At 38.5% G+C, this 20,476-nt stretch overlaps 1 protein-coding gene across 1 annotated transcript; it reads left to right on the top strand.

The window, feature by feature from the left end:
• The first annotated feature begins 1,568 nt into the window (after positions 1 to 1,568).
• Positions 1,569 to 3,514, top strand: LOC101305110 (thioredoxin-like 1-1, chloroplastic-like). Its single transcript, XM_004288486.1, has 4 exons — positions 1,569 to 1,907; positions 1,997 to 2,176; positions 2,255 to 2,419; positions 2,825 to 3,514. Exons 1-4 carry the CDS (start codon positions 1,707 to 1,709, stop codon positions 3,107 to 3,109), a joined length of 831 nt encoding a protein of 276 aa, XP_004288534.1. The 5' UTR covers positions 1,569 to 1,706; the 3' UTR covers positions 3,110 to 3,514.
• The last annotated feature ends 16,962 nt before the right edge of the window (positions 3,515 to 20,476 follow it).

Below are 20,476 nucleotides of genomic sequence, written 5' to 3'. Positions count from 1 at the left end.
ATGGGTTTAACAAAGAAATTGTATTATTGGAAAGTTGTTAGGTCTACTTAGAAATTTTATAATTTTGCTGGGTGTATAATGTTTGTTGGTTCTACTTAGTATTTTGTTGGGTACATTTAGCAGCACCCTATCTACCCTTGAAAGAAATTGAACCTGAAATGTAGTTGTCTTTAAAATTTTGTTATTATCTTTTGTTTATAACTCAGGTTTACAAATCCTTGGAAGAAATGTGTATTTGGTATTTCATAAGATGTTTATTTCCCAAGTTCCTGCCCAATATAAGTAATAGAATGATTCTTCATTCTCAGATTTTTCAATCAGTTGGTTTTAACAAAATGGTTATCCTTTCTAAGTTTTAGTGACTATTTCCCGGTTCTTTATAAAAGTTCTTCATTCCAAAAGTTTATTTAAAAGGAAAAAAAAATATCCACCCATCTTTCTTTCGATTTAATCCATCACATTAGTCATACCCTAAGGTCAAGGTGTGATAGGTGCATATTATGTTCTTCGAGGGGAACACATACATTATGTGGTTGCCTCTAGATGGTTGCTAGAGTGCCTACGTATGGGATTAAATCAATGGTAGTTCTTCTTTTCTTTTAGCTTTGTAGTTGGGTTACCGGTTACACTAAGTTTGATAGGGTGCGGTATGCCGTTGAGGCAAAGGTGTGTCTTCGAGGCATGACGAGAGTATCGTTGAGGCTTGGTTGTTGTATCGTTTAAGGCATGTCATGGGCCGTTTAGCACACAAAGAACATGTCGTTTAAGGCATGAAGATTAATTGTGTCGTTTAGGACAAGAAGAGTGGTGTTGAAGCGTAGAGGAAATGTTATTGAAGCGTATAGAAGAAACCGTTGAAGCTTAAGGAATACAATACTGAAGCATGGCGAGTCTTCCTGAGGCTAGTAGGTCCCGTTAAGGCACGGAGAGTGTGTCGCTGAGGCGTGAATTAAAATCTCTGCAATATATCCTCTGATATTTTATTTTTTTTAAGGACCGATATATCTAGAGGGGTAAATATATTATCTTCCACCGTATCCCCGATATTTTTCAGATACCATCACATATCTTCGATAATTAGGAAATTTACGATATATTAAATAAATATCTGTAAAAAAAATTGAATCTCTTATATACTTTTGTGGACCAGGATGAGTCTTTTCAACCACCTAGATTTTCATTTTAGATGTAGATGAAGTTGATGTTTGTAATATTTATATGTAAATCTAATAAATTAAATATTTAAAAAAAAATATTTCTAAAATACTGACATTTTTTTCCGGATATTCCCGATATATCTCTAATATATCTGTCATTTTTCAAAGTAACAATACATACGGATATTTTAATATTTGGACACGACGGTGAAACTGTTTTTTTTAGACAAGGGTAATGGATTTGAAGGACAGGTGGCTCGGAAGGACCCACATGAGCATGCGAGAAAGCATAGTAAAGTTGCTGCCACGTGTTGGAGAGAAAGATCGACATGAGTCGATCAACCCACCATTCTCATATCCAATTAAATCTTATCCCCTTTAAAATAGCTTTTTGCTTTCTTTCCAGCCGTCGATCAAACAGACGGTTGAGAACGTTCCAGACAACATTCTAGAAACGAACCCCCTCTCCTTCTCCATTCCTTTCTTTTCCACCACCACCCCCATCTTTCCCTTTGCTTCATTCAACGCGCGCTCTCTCGGTGGAGATCTATGGCGGAGGTGGTTGTGAGCAAAGCCAATCTGTTCCCGTCGTCATGCCATCATCAAAACATGTCTGTATTTCCCAAGACTTCAGGGTCTTCGTTATCATTCTCACCCAAGACCGACTTTCATGGCAAATCGATTAGGCTTCGACGACCCTTTCCAACTAGAAGCAATCTGCAATTCCGACCCATTAATTCCCAGCTTCAGGTTCGTATTCTATCAACGATCGATCGATTGAATCATATCTATTAGATAGATGCTCAAATCTCTGATTTGTTGTGGTTGTGGGGAATCAGCAGCCGGGTTTTCGAGTCGGTAAAGCTCGTAAATGGTGGGTGAAGGGGAACCAACCCAACATGAAAGAGGTGACATCAGCACAAGACCTTGTGGATTCCCTGTTAAACGCAGGAGATAAGCTTGTCGTCCTCGATTTCTTCTCCCCTGGTTGTGGTGGCTGCAAAGCCCTTCATCCCAAGGTCTTCCTCTCATCCTGTAAATGAATACAACTTGTTTTGTTCTTCTTAATTGTTGCTCAGGCTCTTTATTTTTGGCAGATATGTCAATTTGCAGAGATGAACCCAGATGTTCAATTTCTTCAGGTGAACTATGAGGAACACAAATCCATGTGTTATAGCCTCAATGTTCATGTCCTTCCCTTCTTCCGCTTCTACAGAGGAGCTCAGGGTCGTGTATGCAGCTTTAGCTGTACAAATGCCACGGTCTGTATTCTCTATCCCCTAATGCAAAGCTAAATTATTTGCTTTTTTTTTTTTTTCTTTTTGTATTAATGTAAATCCATTCTTGAAAGAACTCCTACTTGCACGAATGTCCCGTCATCCTCACCTTTTACTAAACCTACTAGTGTTTCTTTGGACATGTGTGTAAATTGTTAAATACTCCAAATAGGTGTGCTTTATTTTTGCGTTCTAGATCCGCCAACAGTTGTAATCCTTCAATTAATTCTGAATTTGTGTGTTTTATATTCTGAAATATTTTTACAAATCATGTTCACCTTTGGCCAATATCTGAACTACCTATGCAAGTATGTAGTATATATGTTGCTTTTGATCTTTGATTCAAGCTTTCTCTTTGGTCGTCTTTTTAACTTGATTGTGCTGTCGCAGATAAAAAAATTTAAAGATGCATTAGCCAAGCACAAGCCAGAACGTTGCAGCCTTGGGCCAACTAAAGGGCTGGAGGAGAAAGAGCTCCTTGCGCTCTCCGCTAATAAAGATCTTGAATTCACCTACACCCCTAAACACGTTGAACATGTGTCTGCAAAAGCAGCGGAGGAAATGATTGTGACAGCACCATCTCGTTCAAGCTCAGAGTCTCTTCCTTTGCCTTCGGCAACATTGAAGTCTGGTCAAATCTCCAAGGAGAGGAACACGGTCAGTGCTGGGAGATGATGCTATGCATTCAGCTTTTTACTGTTCTGCCCTGTCGATAGAGCCCCTGTACAGTTGTGTTGTTTTCTTAATGTAATGTATAGATACTAGGGAGCAGGATAGTAATGAAGGTTAAGTCAATACTGAGTTGTAGCAGGCTGTTTGGATTTGATTTTGGGAAATCCATGGCCTGAAATGTGCGAGTAAATTTGATGAGCTACCAATTGTGCGAGTGTTGGTTTGCTCTGTTCTGCTGTAATTGTGTAATACAAAATGCTTATTTTCCATTTCTCCATTGATGCAAGAACTGCGGGAGTGATTATGTTAAACGTATCTTTATGACTAGCGTTTTGACTCATGTTTTGGCACGGAGAAAATGCAAGCGCATAAATAAAGTGGTTTCTTGTACTGATCCTTTCACCTTTTTAATATTTCTATCTTCTATCTTGTATAGTTGTATTTGTATTCCTTGGACCTTGCACTTCTTTTTTCTTTTCTGTTCTGTTTTCTTTTTTCTTTCCTATTTTGTTCTGGGTTTGGAACCCAGCGAGGCTTAGTGCCATATAACTGATCATTCGGTGCTAAGAAATTGTTAGTGCCAATATTGAGGCACACCATAGCCTCTTGTTTGTAATCCCTCAATCTGATAGCTTTGAGATCTCTTTCCCTGGCATATTATCGATAGGCAATACAAATGCAGAAGGTAGAAAGGACACGAGCGACCCATGCCTTAAAACGCGCCTCACGCGTGCGCGGGATGATGTCCGACCTCGATCTCCCCTGCGCCTTCTCCTCCCATCCCTGTGTCGCCCACGATGTCGCTGCCATTGAACAATCACAAACGCAAAACCAACCACCTTCTCCAAAACCCTCTTATGCTTCAGTAATCTCAACACCCCCCCCCCCCCCACCCTTTTTTGCATCGATGATCTGCCGCTGCCAATTGTAGAGGAAGGAGTTGTAACAGTGCACATATCCGACAAGCCTTTCCAGCGCTGTTGGAAACAAATTGGACTTTACATGTCTGAAAGCCTTAAATGATATATAGATGGATTTTATTCTCAGATTAATCAGTAGAAATGCAGCTATTAAACTCTTGCTGTTACCTATTGAGATATGTCTCTCAATTGAAGTTGAAAACTTATCTGTTAACTTTGTTAATCTAAAGACTAAGAGATAAACATTAAGTGAATTCTGATAAACATGAATCGATTCTTAGTAGGGGTGGGTATAAAAAACCGTAATCCCAAACTCGTCCCGAATTTACCGGAACGGGACGAGATTTAAATCTCAAAACGTTAGGCCCGTCCCGTCTCGTTTATATATTAACGGGACGGGACACGGGACGGATAATTCAAATCATGTTTAGGCCCGTCCCGACTATTTTAATGATTGAATTTTTATTGATTAAGATGTGATTTGAACATTTCATTGAAGTGTTTTGATCTTAGCTCTTTGTTTCTTTAAGTTACTAGGTTGTCACCAATTCAATAACAGTGATGTTTAATACTTTAATTTGTTAATTGTTGTAAACTCTCTTATTGCACCCTAGTAGTGATGACAAGTTTAGAGAAAGTAAGTAGTATAAACTCGCTTATTACACTGTGTTATACTTGAAAATAAATTACAAGTACTTGTTAATACATAATAGAGTAAAGAGCACTAAAAAACTATGGAACTATTTTTTTTGCTTACAAGTTTATTTTCAACTTTTTTTTATCCAGGATTGGGCCCTATCCCGGTTAGCCCGTCCCGTCCCGATTTCAATGTCTGGGACGGGCCGTAGAATTAGCTCTATCCCGTCTCATCCCGTCCCATGCCCAGCTCTAATTCTTAGACTGTTTATGGGATGAGCACGAGATGAGTTTCTAGGCCTCTATATATATTAGACTAAAGTCCCTATATTAGCTGCGCAATTCCTTATGGGAATCTTGTTATGAGTCCATTTTGTGAGGGAAAATTCTATGGTACATACTCGTATGTGATACCTACATTTACAAATGTAACAACATATTTGTAATCAAAGTGGTAATACTGAGTTGTATTGTTTGTAATCTTGTTCTAATAATTGTAATTACAAAATGTATAACCATTATACAACTTTTTTAACAAATTGTACTCATAGTTGTAATTTTGTTTAACTTCATGTAAATAGTGTAAATAAATTTGGTAAATTTGTTCTCAATGTTGTAATTTGATTCATAACATTGTAATTTTTGTTCAGGTACATGTAAAATAAAAATATGATATACATTCCAGTACCATAGCTTGTCTCTTCTGTGAGAATATAGCAGCTAGCTATCATCTAATTAACAAAATAGCAATTCATGACATTCGTAGGGGGAGGGGGGAGTAAAAGACATGAAGCGTGTTTGCATCTGAAGCGCCCCTCCTAATGGCGTCATGCCAAAAGTGCACGAGCTAGCCCCAAAGATTGTGTTTGTTCTGGTCCAACGTTCATAACTGGTTTGTAGCAGCTTCCCCAAGTAAGGAGTTTCCATGCTTCAATTCAGCAACCTAGATGATATGCAGCGAATTTGGTCTCTGGGATCGATTTCTTTGCGTTTAGGGATATTGAGACTCATCTAATGGATCTCCCTGGACTCATTCATGGTTTTGTTTATATATGATGAATGTGTCTATCAATCTTATGACTAGATCCTAAACTTTATATGTTGTATTGTACATCTCAGATACAATAAGCGCCCCTCTTAATAGCGTCATGCTGAAAGCGCACGAGCTAGCCCAGAGATTGTGTTTGTTCTGGTCCAATGTTCATAACTAGTATGTAGCAGCTTCCCCAGGTAAAGAGTTTTCATGCTTCAATTCAGCAACCTAGATGATATGCAGCGAATTTGGTCTCTGGGATCGATTGCTTTGCGTCTAGGGATATTGAGACTCATCTAATGGATCTCCCAGAACGTATAAAAACACGAGTGCTCAACTATGGGTAAGATTTTGGGACCTTGGTTTTGCTTATTGGGATCATCAGACTTTGTTTTGTTCGGTTTAGGTGTCGTTCGGTATAGTTTTACAAAACAGTTTTCTGTATTTCAAAAACAAAAACGATCATAATTTGCGTTCGGTTAACATTTTCTAAAAACAAGAAAAACAATTTTTGGAATACGAATTAAGAATTAGGCAAAAAATTTGGAAAACGTCTTTGACATGTTTTCCTTAGTTTTCAAGAATTAGTTTTCATACCAAACCTAAACAACTAAACATCAAAACTAGAATTCCTTAACTGGATCTCGTTCGAACACATATAGCACTTCTTGCATAGGCATATCACCATTAACATCATCGCACCTAAGATCATGAATTAATTTTTTTCTTTTTTTTGATAATCAAGAACATGAATTGATATGGTATGGATAGTTTCTGAAATGAGAGTGCTATAAACAACAGTTTGATTTTGATATCATCAACATCATGAAATTGATTTTTCTATTGAAAATTGGATACTTCATACCCAGAAGCTAGATTCTTTAGAATTTATATAGACTCAATTTGAAATTGAAAGAATTACCCTCAGAAATATTCATACCCAAATGGGTTTATTGTCGATTCAATTCAGTTCATTGCCGCTTCCATTCAGTTCGTAAGTCTTGAAGAAATTGAAGATGGATGAGAAAAACAAAAGCAAGAAGATGGCCTGCAATAAATGATTAGATTGATAGGTGATACTTGATCGAGATAAACTTCACCATAATTGGGTCGTAGATGAAAAGATTCCATAGGAGTTCTAGGACAACTGAACATGTTTTTACTTTCCAGTTTTCGTAAAACTCTTCTACAAGTATGCTACCAGACACATATTTAAATCCTAAAAATACATAATTTAATTATCTGTTTTCATTTTATAAAACAGTTTTTATAAAATGAAATTGTAAAACATTACAGGACAGACCCTAAGTATAGAAAGGTAATATGCTATTTCAAGACAATACAACGAGAGAACAACAATAAGAGGGAGGGAGAACTCCAAGGGTCTTCAAGATGTAGATGGAAGATTCACTGTAGGGCATAAAGGGTGGATGACATCCTAAGAGCATTTTTAGCAATGCTATCCATTTTTAAGTTAAATTTTAGACAAATTAGCTAAAATGTCATTTTGGTCACTTTAGAAATGTGGCTGCATCAATGCTCTCTATTTTAACTAGCATTACATCAACATTATTTTTCAAATAGAAATTAAATAGTTTAAATATATTTATATTTCACATAAAATATCTTACAATGAATGTATTAAATTATAGCTAGCCTTATCTGAGTCATCTCGCTCTCTAGCTAGCGAGATAGTTAAAAGACATAATAGCTAAACTTTGGCTAATCTGCTGGAGCTTCGAAAATATAAAAAAAAGCTAAACATGCTCTCTAAAATAGCTAAAAGTTAAAATAGAGAATCTGCTAAAGTTGCTCTAATCAACATGACCATGTTTAATTGTTGATGGAAAAAGATGTAAGTCAAGAAAAATTAATTGCCATAGGATCTAGCGGACATAGCAGGTCTAAATCCAAGGGTAAGGGAAAGAGCAACAAGTGCTGCAAGTGCAAGGAGCAGGGACACATAAAACCAGATTGTCTGAGGTCAAAAGACAAGAGAATTACAATTAAGGGTGAAGATTGCTTCAAGTTTGGTGTAGTACAAAGTTTTAACAATCTTGGAGATTTCTCACACCCCAAAGGTTATGACATTTTTTCTCAAAAGTTGAGCCAGTGTAAGGGCTGCAAGTGTCAATAGCAAGAGGAGTTGTATGTACGTGGCTGAGTGGTTCTAATGAAGTGAGAAAAGTGTGGAGATACGTTTTGTCTGATAAGAAAACTTAGACCTCGAAGGTCGCATGGAAATGAGGTGCACAAGGAATCAAGGATGTAGGTACCTGTGGTGGGTCTCGTTTGCGGGTATAACATAGACACCAGTCATATGTTTCTGGGTTTCAGGCGATGGTGAGAAGGTAAATCCTGCTGAGGAAGGGGTGAAGTTGAGGTCCCTCTTCGAAGCCAACTGGAATTGTTGTCTCAATGCAGTTACATGGTATTGGCCGATTGAATCAAGGGGAGTTAGAACCACGTGCAATGGATTCAGGTTATGTGTAATTGGTCCAAGAATAAGGCCAATGGAATGCTTGTGGGCATAACAAGCTGTGTCTCGGAAGGAGATAAACATATTATAGATTTTCCTCTGGGTTATTACAATAAGTTGATAGGTAGAAAACCTGCATCAAACAAAAACCTTATCGATTATAGCATTAAGTAAGAGAGTATCGTTCAAAAGCGGGATTGAGATTATCTCTGGAAAAGAAAGTGTTAGTAAATTACAACAATTATTGACAAGAATCACAAACTTAAAAGAATTTGCAAAAGTAAAGTATAGTAATTGAAAACCTAAGTAAAAACCTATACTAAACTACTCAGAAAATTATGAAAATTTTCAGATATATTACTAGACACACAGAAAAACAACTGTACAAATTTTCAAGGGGATCAAATATCGTGTGATATGAAAATAAAATAAGAAAACAGAAGGGTGACGAATGATCATCTTCTTTCACAAGCAAAACTGTTATCAAACCATATCAACAAGCATTCAAGTTGTTTTAAGAACTAATTTAAGTTTACCCCCATCAACTTTAGGTCGATCACCATTTTAGTCATTCTTCTTTCAATTTCATCAAAAACACTCCTCGACTCCTAATTTTCATCAGCCGTGTCCAGACCTCCGTTCTTCATTCAATTCATCTGTCAAGTGATGACGTGACATCAAGAAGAGAGTCAAATTCTGAAAATAACATGTATGACCATTTTTCCCTCATATCGATACGCATCTTCGTTCTCATCACAACCCCCAAATCTTCGTTCTCATCACAACCCCCAAACTGTCAAGACCCACCCCGAATTTCACCCTGAAACCCGAAATAAACCCTGCGGGGACCACCTCTAAGGAAAATTTACCGAAAATTCGGGATAAACTCCTTTGAAAATGGACAACCCTTCCTAATAAAACCTGCGTACACTTCTGAAAATCCAAATCCAACCTTAAACTCTTGAAGCCTTCGTACTCCCCAAATCACAACATCTCCCAATTTATTTACTAACTTTAAAAAGAAAATCTCGCAACCAACAACCACAATTCAGAGCAACTTTATTTGAGAGGAAATGAACTAGAAATATAAAAATAAGCGGAAGCTATACTATTGACTATACCTCTTCTCCATGTACGCTCAACCTCAACTATGCTAACCTGCATACTGGACATTTTTAAAATGAAGGGCCCAGAGGAAAACATTTGTAAACGTTAGAGTGAGTGGACAAAAATAAATTTAACAGAAATAATTAATGCTTTCCTAAATTAAATTTCCAAAGAAATCGAATGCATGCCTCAAACGATAAAACTTTCATCTCTTACATATCGAGCCTCTCAAACTCAATAATATAAATCCAACAATATATATGTATGTATCTACACACGTCCATACTCCTTGTATGAATTCTATAAAGGAAATATAAGGAAAATAGAAATTCATACAAGGCTACTACGCTTGTGTCTAACGCTCATGTCACGCTTTAATGCGGTGTTACACTACGCCATTAAGGTGGACGGACGAGTGTATAAATATGTGCCCATACCCCCTATATGAATTAGACACTTATATAGGGTTACTACGCTCGCGTCTAACGCTCACGTCACACCATAATGCGGTTATATACTACGCCATTAAGGTGGACAGACACATATGGCTAGCTGGCATTTATATACATACTCTCCTCATAAATATACATATATCACTACCAGAAGAAAGGCTTTAGCCGACGAAAATAAAAAAACCAGGCCGACGAATTATTTTTTCGTCGGCTAAAGTCCATGTTAGCCTACAAAATTTTTTTTCGTCGGCTAATTTAAATTTTCGTCGGTTGAAGAAATTTTTTCGTCAGCTATACTATACTTTAGCCGACGAAATTTTTTTTTTTGTTGGCCAAAGTTTTCCTTCGTCGGCCAAAGTTTTTACTCGTCGGTTAAAACATTTTAGTAGATGAAAAAAAATCTCGTCGGCTATTATCGAAAAAAGCCATCGGCTAAAAGAAAAACAATAAAATGTTGTATAACTTGTTTAGTAGGTTTTAAACAAATACACAACTTTGTGAACCAACTCTACATAGAAGCAAAATTAACAAAAATCTCGTGAAATAAGATGTGTTCAGAGCGGTGAAATACGACTATGGTTCAAAAATCACGTAAATCGGGTAACGTCTCTGATGTAGAACAGTCGAAACCTGGTATGTTGTAGATTTGGCATTCGGTGTCCGATTGACTATTGTGATACCTTTCCGGAAGCGTAACGGCCCAACGAGTCAAACTCATTGCTTGACTATGACATATGGGCCTTTTTGGCCATCCGAGTCCGTTTAGGGCTTCAACATGCAGTTTTCTTATTTCCAATTAGAGTTAATCGTTTCGATCGAGCCCTTAACGTTGTCGAATCCAGTTGAATTTTTTACCATAGACATCTTTCGTCATAATGATCATATCTGACGGTCAAATTTTGTTTGTGAATTTTAGTCATCGGAATCACAACGTGTCTACTAATGTTGTATAACTTGTTTAGTAGGTTATACAACATAGGAAGCAAAATTATCAAAAATCCTGTGAAATAAGATGTGTTCAGAATGATGAAATACGGCTATGGTTCAAAAATCACGTAAACTGGGTAACATCTCAGTGCCGAAAGTAGCGGTCAACCCTATTTACCGTTATTATTCTTTATGGGGAGCCCTATCTTCGGAAGGTAAATGTCTCAAAATTTTTATATGGGCAGTTGCGTCTCATCTACGTGAGAGTTTTTCATGTGGAAGGTTTGACCAAACTATGTAATATAGAGGGAGATATGAGCGTTTTCGTGTGATAAGTGACGATGGATTAGGGTTGACCGTTTTGATCGAGCCCTTAACGTTGTCGGATCCAGTTGAATTTTTTACCATAGACATCTTTCATCATAATGATCATATCTGACGGTCGAATTTTGGTTTGTGAATTTTAGTCATCGGAATCACAACCTGTCAACAAATGTTGTATAACTTGTTTAGTAGGTTATACAACTTTGTGAACCAACTCTACATAGGAAGCAAAATTATCAAAAATCCTGTGAAATAAGATGTGTTCAGAATGGTGAAATACAGCTATGGTTCAAAGATCACATAAATCGGATAACGTCTCGGTGCCGATAGTAGCGGTCAACCCTATTTACCGTTATTATTCCTTATGGGGAGCCTTATCGTCGGAAGGTAAATGTCTCAAAATTTTTATATAGGCGGTTGCGTCTCATCTACGTGAAAGTTTTCGTGTAGAAGGTTTGACCAAACTACGTAATATAGAGGGAGATATAAGCGTTTTCGTGAATTTATAGACTTTAGCCGACGAGATATTAAAAAAGTTATCGGCTAAGGTCAAAAATTTTTTGGCGGTAAACCAAATTTGGGGACTTTAGCCAACGAAAATATTCAAAATCTCGTCGGCTATTGTCAAAAAATTTTCAAAATTTTCAACTAAAATTTTCAAAAGAGTTTAGCTGACGAAAATAAAGAATTTCGTCGGGTAAAGTTCTTTATATAAGAGTTTTACCGGAGGTGGATGGTAAGAAGTCAGAAAATCAGAAAAAGTTCCGGATTTTCTTCTCGGCCTAGCTCCGCCGTCAAGCAACCGGAGACCGCCACACTTGTCCCAAAAACTTCGCCGTCCTCTCTACTTAATTGTTGGACAGGTGCTACATCGAGTGGCGCCGCCGTGAGGGATAAATCGAGCTCCAAAATTCCGCCGGTTCGGATTCGGTGTCGATCGAATTTCTCCTTCCTTAGGTCACCATTTGGTGAGTTCTATATATGGATAAGTTGAGTTTGATTAGTACTATATTCCCCTAGAATTTGGTAGCTCAATTCGGTGTGTGTGAGGAGAATCGAAGATTTGAAGTTTTTAGGGTTTAAAATTAGGGATTTTTATATTTTGATTCAATTGACCTGTTTAGGCTTAGAATTGGGCTTCGACTTCTTCTAGAAAGTTGTTCGAAATGTTGAGAGGAAGATTCTGTCAAATTTTGGTGGTGATTGGAGGTGACTGAAAGTTTCTGCAGTTTTTTTTTTCAAAAAGCAGCAACTTTAGCCGACAATATTTAAATACTATATTCATCTGCTATAGTATTTTTTATTTTTTTTATAAGGTTTAGCCGACAAAATATGACATGTTTCGTCGGTTATAGTTATTTTTTAAATTTTTTATTACACACTTTAGCCGACGAATATCTTATTGTTTCGTCGGCTAAAGTTTGGGAAACAAAACCGACGACATGTTTTTCGTCAGCTAAACTGTGGGACTATAACCGACGACGTCTTCTTTTTTCGTCGGCTAAAGTCATCGCCGACGACTTTTTCCTGACAAAATCTTAGCCGACGAATTAAGCTAACAGGTTTCCTCGGCTAAAGTGCTTGTCCTGGTAGTGTATATACACCTAAAATCTCATTTTCAGAAATGCTCAAAATAGCGAAGTTAATAAATAAAATAAGAATATTTACCTCTGAAAATAACTTCGCAAAAAATAACTCACGAGAGGAAAACAAATTCCACAAATTAATGACCGATAAAATCATTCCTTTAAAATAAATCTCTGCATGCATTTAATTTAAAAGAAATGTCCACTCACAGTGATTCGGTTATTTAATTGCCAAGCAGAGGCTTCCCAAGTGAAATGCCCGTCAACTTCCTACGGCGAGCCTTTACGTCCATAGGCACATACTTGAGTCCTTTAATTAAACAATTAACCCAAACCGTAAGTTAAAAAATCTCAACTACTTCTAGAGAACAGTTTTCTTTAGCCTTAATCAATAGTCTAGTCCAAGACTTAAGATTGGTCCCTAAATAAAATTACATTGGCTATTCCCAAATACTTCCCTTAACCAATCACGCTCCATTTTGGGATATGGATGCTTCATTTCTTGACAACAATTCACGTCTAATAATTTAGGTTACCTTGATTAACTATTAACCATCCAATTTAATTCCAACAAACATTTTAATAATTCAATTATTTGCTTCACTTGAAATCAATTAGTTCTTAAATAAGAACAAATCTTTTCACTAAATCCCTCCCTCAATGACCAATTTTCTCAATCCGTGAAATCCTCAATCACAGCCCAATTACAAATGTTCCTTCACCCATACAATCCTTATTCATTTCCTCGCTACACAACTTCACACCAAAAATCATTAAGGGCACCCAAAAAGGGTTTTCATAAATGGAAAGTTTCCAAAATTAGAAACTTTCTAAATATGGCAGGTTTTCCTAAACCGTAAACTACAACTTAAACGAAAAAGGAAAGTCGACAAGCTACCTTCACGGATTCTGCTGGAACTGTAGGGATTCCAGCGAGGCAGCCAGAAATACTCACCGGATTCTGGCAACTTGCCAAAATTTTGCCATAACCTCCCCGGAAACTCCAAATCACCAAGTTATCGACTTGCAACACCAAAAATGCACCCAATCAATCCGAAAATCAATACAGCAGCTATATAACATCAAAGGAGATCGAGATTACCTTCCATCGATCTCAAGCACTAGCCCAAGAACTCTCCTGGTCCGGACTCAACAAGCAAGACCTCCAAACATCCCCAGTTGCTGCCTTAGTCGCCACCTTCACCTAATTAGCATCACACCACTTCAGTTCCTCTCAGCCCAAACACACCCGACCTCTGCCTCAATCCGGATCGACCTGCAACTCCTCCAAGGTCCAACTCGACAACACACAGAGCATCGAGGACTGACCAAAACCCGAAGCACTCACGGGAAACCGTCGAACGCAGGTCGCTGGAGCTAAGAACTCGAAACCCAGAAAATTAAGAAAAGAAACACTGGACTGTGCAAAAGGAAGAGAGGAGGAAGGGACTCACCGTCGCTGGGTGGATCAGTGACCGGAGCTCAAACCGGAGTCGCAGTTGTCGCCGATTTCTGTCGAAATCCGATGAACACAGTTGTGTTCTTCCACTTCGATCTCTTCCCTGTGTGGATGCTAGCTGGAATGGAGGGTTGGGTTTGGAAGAGGAGAAGGAGACGGTCATTTTGAGACCGGTGTGGCGGCGAGTGGTGGCCGAAATCGGCGACGATGCGCCGGGTTGACTGATGCAGCCGGAGAGAGGAGAGAGAGGCTAGAGCTCGGGTCAACGCCCGAGTGTGGCTTCTTGACTTGGTCAACACTTCCCTTCTTTTTAAACTTGAATTAACGGTCAAGATCAAAACCCTAACTGATCAAACGGCCTAGATTAACAGCTATACTCTAATCTCAGAAAATCAATTCTAATACCAAACCATCGACAAAACGTAAAAAATACCTAGAGGTCCGAAAAATAATTCTAAAACACCGGTGAACTCGTGTCCACACAAACTACAACATCGAGACCTTAGCAGAGGAATTTGACATTTCAAGAAAAACGCGAAAATAAACTTGAACGCTAACTTACTAAGTTACCGAGCACGGTTAAATTCCTCAGTAACTCGTAGATACCCAGTAAATAGGTAAAATTGGGTCCGGAGTGTTATACAAACCTTAGTGATTTTAGTGGGATTGAATGTAATTTGTATACTTTACCCTTTTTTGTGGGCCCAAAGACTCCAAATTTGGTTTTCTTCTTAATGCCACGTCATCACATGACCGAAGAATTGGATGGAAAACAGAAGTTTGGACATGGCTGATAAAAATTAGAAGTCGAGGGGTGTTTTTAATGAAATTGAAAGAAAATGGATTAACATAATAATCGATCTAAAGTTAATGGGGTAAAATGAAATTAGTCCATGTGTTTAATTTGTGAAACCCTAAAATCATGTCAAACTAAATCATTGAAAAAAATCCGAAGTACAAGCCGTAACGGTCGAGTACCACAAAAATTATTCTAATATGTCCTAGTTGCGAATGTCTAAAACAAGAATATTTTATGCATTTGATCACGTTAATATGTCGCGTATCTGTTCAATTTAACGAATGAATCATTAAGATCTATAAGAATGAATTTGAACATGCTAGAAAATCTGCCGTTGCGACCCAATTAAACATGAAACTTATGATGTCTCTCTCAAGTCGACCCACAGCCAGACGCGACTCAACCCGGACTAATCTTTGCCATCCAACTAACCCAATTACACGCGCGTCATCCCAACTAGCACCTTTCCGGCCTCCACTTCAACCAACTTGGGTCCAGAACAATTAACCAAGGAGGAGATGAAGAGCATAATCGCTTCGAATTGACCTGATCATCACTCCTTCATCCGGCCATCCCAGGTAGCGCCAACACCTCCATCGTTTTGGGTTTCTCCCGCACATCATATCCTTAAAAGTATTTGGGACGAATCGAAATATAGAGAAAGAATCGACTCGATGAAAGAAGAATCGGAAAAATTCTGCCATTGTCGAATTTGAGGTAATGCCGACTTCCTTGTTTAGAAATTGGCCTTATTGTAGTTGAGTTGGGTATGTGGAGAAGAACGTTATGTTCAATTTTGGTGGTCATTGTTGGTGGTCGGTGGATTGGTCGCCGTCGGCAGTGGCAGCGCATGCCACAGTTTTTGGTGGCTTTCCGTAGCCCATTAGATAGGGTTTTTCAATACAAAACTCATTGACATATTATTTGTCGAATTTGGGTAGGGTGATTCCGAAGTTTGGATTTTTCTATTTAGTAATCGGTTGTTTTTTCTTTGAATAAAAAAGGCTGATGCGGCTGCTCTTAAGTCTTCATTAATTAAAATGTGGAATACAAAGGCGGAGGGACATGAAACCTAAACCCCTGATTACAATAAACATCTAGCAGTCCTGAAATAAGATCGAGAATTCATACAAAATACATACATTCTAACAAACATCCATTAGCAAAGAGTAGTGATCTAATGACACTATTTATTTTGTTGGGCAGTAACATAATGGAAAAATCACTAGATATGTAAGACGTTTACATATCCTAATGTCTAATAATACAATGTGGAATACAAAGGGGGAGGGACATGAAACCTAAACCCTTGATTACAATAAACATCTAGCAGTCCCGAAATAAGATCGAGAATTTCTACAAAGTACATGTATTCTAACACCCATTAGCAAAGAGTAGTGATCTAATGACACTATTTGTTTTGTTGCAGCGGTAACATAATGAAAAAATCACTAGATATGTAAGACGTTTACATATCCTAATGTCTAATAATGCAACTCTTTTACTATGTAGCCATTGAAGAGTAAACCCAATGACACTCAGTTTCATCCTGTCACTAGAAGGCTGCAACCATTTAACAAAGCAAATGATACATACATCGCTTACCTAGAACAAATAAGACACATAAGGTGCATAGACTGACACAAGACCATTCGTACCCTACCATAAAGTGATAGGAGCATCAAACTGCTTAGTTTTAAAATGAAAATACAATTAATAATAAATACAACAAAATAAAAAAAGCTTAAAATAAATTTGGGCCAGAGTCGACACAAATCCATTTATTAGCATGCTCAAGCCATGGTTGACTGCCCTAGAAGAGTTGACTCCTCCATGCTGACGGCACAACCCTTGCCTTCCCGCCACCGCCACTACAACCACCACCTCCTTGACCCCCAAGAGAGAGCTCGTCGTCGCAGCATTCTCCAACCATCTCTGTCATGCAAGCAAGGAAGTTCGTCGACCATTATCAGAATCAAGTTGTGCAACTCGGATCGGTTCAAATCGACCCGATCTGAGGACAGGGAATACCAACCATGCCGCCGTGTAGCAATCACCTTTCGGAGACCTCAGATCCGGCAGGATTCAACCCTTTGTCTCCCTTCCAAGTCTTCCTCTCCCCCTGTCCAAACCGGTTGAGCCACCTGCTAAAGGACTGTCGGTCCCTTCGGGCCCATCCGACGACGCCGCCGGACAGGTCATGGCTGCCCCTTGAAGTTTTCTCTCCCTAGGGTATTTCTCCAATACTTGGCAATTCTAGCTACACTGTCAGTGGAAATTTTTTTTATTTTAAATGATGCAAGCATTTAACCTCTTTCACAATATCGTTTCATTAAATTATATTCCTTATTAATTGTGATCTGCATTGGGATACGAAATTGATTTGGATTCTGACCTTTGGTTTTTAAATTATGCTTTGGTTATTGCTTTTGAGTTGAATTTATGTGACAAGTGAGTTTCGATGAATTAAATTCTTTGAGGTGATCTTGTGAAGTCAAATATCTTATTTTCTTCACTTCGATTAATAAGTTTTCCCAGTAATTATCGAAAATGAGATTTTCAATGGTTATATTTATGTTCTTAATTAATTAATGGTTGTGATTCTTGTATTTGGTTTCACTCATGACTTTCAATTGATAATTTGATTTTCACGTCCTTGTTATAGTTTTGAGAATATCCCGATGCGTGAGACGTGTCGTTGGATTTCGTTATTTGATGTTGAATTCAGAGCTGTTCTTGTATTTTTATTTTTCTAGATTTTGGGGAAGCTTATAGTGCATGTTTGGTACTCAGGACTATTCTGAGTCACTCTAATATTAATAAGGGAAAATGGCCTAATGCTCAAATATTTGAAAACTAAAGCCCATTCCAATTAAAGTCTTATCCTTGTGCCCATTCCAATGATTCTTTGAGAAAATACGTTATTACCCTGTGTTTAATTAAATCCACACAGTTTTTATCTCTTTCTTCTTCTTCTTCTTCTCTCTCTCTTCCCGATGCATCTGGTTTCCCCCTGTTCCCCGTTCCCCTCCTCTCTCTCTCTCTCTCTCACTCTCTCTCTCTCCTCCTCCTCCTCCTCCTCCTCCTCCTCCTCCTCCTCCGACGCTGGCCACACAAGCACCGCTGCTTCATCTCCTCTGACCACGTTCTCTTTCCGATCCACCTTCTGCCACGCCCAATCACCTGGTCCCCTGTGCCGTGGTCTCTTCTGCCGCAGCCCAACCTCGTCGTCCCACTCGCCGGCGCCTCCACCACCGCCTTCTCCCTCCTCTTCTTCCTCCTCGTCTGCTTCCGCAAAATCACCCGGAACCGCACAGCCCCGGAAGCCAACTCTAAGCCGCCTCACCGCTTCTCCTACTCCCCCGGAAGGGCGTTGCTTGCCGGCGTGCGCCAGGGTCGGTGGAGGAGGCCGGTGTGCTCACCGTTGGGGAAGGTGAGTGCCCAGAGAAGAAATGTGGGTGCCCAGTTCAAGTCAGTTAGATAAGTTATTATTTGAAACTTGTAACCTGATTATTGAGGGTCAGTAGGTGATTATTAGGTGATTACTGGGTGTTAGTAATTGAAAACAAAGTGATTATTGGGTGTCAATAACTGAAAACTAAAAGTTATTGGGGTCAGTAACTCGATTATTAAGGTCAGTAATTTGATTATTTTCTGGTAAATCTTTTTTTCTATTACATTAAGCTGAAATAAATTGATTATTGGGGGTCAGTAACTGATTATTAGAGATTAGTAACACGATTATTAGGGGTCAGTAACTGGTTACTAAGTGTCGGTAACTGGTTACTGGGGGTCAATAACTGGTTACTAGGTGTCAGTAACTAGTTATTGGGGGTGAGTAACTGGTTATTAGGGGTCATTAACTGGTCAATAACTAGTTATTGGGGGTCAGTAACTACTTATAGGGGAAATTCCGGTAACCGGAGTCCGACGGTTAGGGAAATTTCAGTGATCGGAGTCCGGCGGCCTGTGACCGGAGTCCGGCGGCTTGTGACCGGAGTCCACCGGCCAGTGACCAGAGTCCAGTGAGATTTCGGCCAAGTATTCTCTCTTTCATTTTCTCTCTCTCTATGCATGTTTAAGGGACGAGGGCAAAATAGTCTTAAAATAATATAGTTTGTTAAGACTTTAGTAAAGATTTGTGCATTTGGGCATAAAAAATGTTACCTTATATTGAAATGGGCTAATGAAAAAGATTATCATTGGAATGGAAAATAATGAGTTTGAATTAGTACTAAACGAGCATTTTCCCTATCAATAATTGGCCTACTTTCACTTGAGTAGGCTTACTCAATACTAACTTGAACCATGTTTGGTGAGGCAGTACTACAAAAGCTGGGACTGTTCCACAATCACCAAAATTGCATTAAGATAAAAACTCATAAGAAAATTTACAACCAGACCCAAGATTGATCTCAAGTCTCCATTCTTCTCTCTCGAAAACCCCAAAGCCTGAACCCACCAAAGCTCCTCTTTCTCAACGGCCGGTGGTCTCTTCCATGAGCTCATGAAAAAGGCAAGGAGGCGCTAGGAGTAGTCCACTGCTTTGTCTCGGCCACCTCCATCGTAGAGAGCAATATCAATGTGGAGTCGATGATTGGGAAGCTTCCCAACCTAAACCCTCTCAAAAACTCCAAGGAAGAGAAACCCACCTCGGAAGTTGGGTCGTCGGCAGCTATGGTTGAGGAGAAGAGGAATCGAACGGCGGAGCTGCCGCCCACCAACGGCGACGCTTTAGCTAGAATGAAGCTTATCAAGACTGGTACATGGTTTTTCTTGGGTTTTTGATATATGTGACAACATGGAATTTTATTATATATATATATATACCTATTACAAATTTGCTTATATATTAAAATTAAATTAAATTTATTCCATTGTGGTTTAGAGGTGAATTAATGTTAGTCCCTAAACTTTCAATTTCATCAGATTACCCCCTGAGCTCTTATTTTTTTTTTTGTAATTTAGCTTCTTAACCCCCACAACGTCATCACATGTCATCAAATTTCAACGTCCCAATTGGACAGAGCATGAGTAATAGGAGACGACAGACAGAAAACAAGAGCTCGGGAGGTAATCTGATGAAATTGAAAGTTTAGGGACTAACATGAATTCACCTCTAAACCACATTGGGGTAAACTGAATTTAATTCTATATATTACATATATCTATATATAGGTATGATTGTTTAAGTGTGTGTGTGTGTGTGTGTGTGTGTATTTAGTGTTATATATGTTGAAAATTAATATAGTTATATAGTTTCTTTTATTTTTATTTTTATTGAATTTAATGAGTAAGAGTTTTTATCCAAGCCCAATACCCAAATACAAAACCCAAGCCCAAACTTGTTATAGCTAGGAAAAAAATTGTTGTCGTGAGATTGCAAAATGATTGCTTTCTTCTTCAGCAACTTCTTCTCCTTTTACCGCCTTCTCCTCCTTGACCCATTTCTTCTTTCCCTTGTTCTCCAAGTCTGAAACTCTGTTTAACCGTCTTGAAACCCAGAAACCGACCTAGAAAAGCTTAAACAAGAGTAATGGACCTCTTTAAGCAGGACGTGTCAGTTGCCTGGAGATTAGCTACTGAATCTTTGAAGCTATACAATAGGAGCTAGAACCCTAGGGGTCTAGTCTAACACCTAAACAGGT

This window comes from Fragaria vesca, linkage group LG1, assembly GCF_000184155.1.
Source record: "Fragaria vesca subsp. vesca linkage group LG1, FraVesHawaii_1.0, whole genome shotgun sequence".
NCBI classification, from domain to species: domain Eukaryota; kingdom Viridiplantae; phylum Streptophyta; class Magnoliopsida; order Rosales; family Rosaceae; genus Fragaria; species Fragaria vesca.
Note: the sequence above shows the minus strand (reverse complement) of the source record. Positions and strands in the feature narration are given on the sequence as shown.

What these genes read in the sequence shown, in the direction of transcription:
- LOC101305110 (XM_004288486.1), top strand. Translation starts at nt 1,707, where the DNA reads ATGGCGGAGGTGGTTGTGAGCAAAGCCAATCTGTTCCCGTCGTCATGC. An exon ending in GCAAAGCCCTTCATCCCAAG is followed by an intron (nt 2,177 to 2,254) that starts GTCTTCCTCTCA and finishes TATTTTTGGCAG; the next exon opens with ATATGTCAATTTGCAGAGAT. An exon ending in TTAGCTGTACAAATGCCACG is followed by an intron (nt 2,420 to 2,824) that starts GTCTGTATTCTC and finishes GTGCTGTCGCAG; the next exon opens with ATAAAAAAATTTAAAGATGC.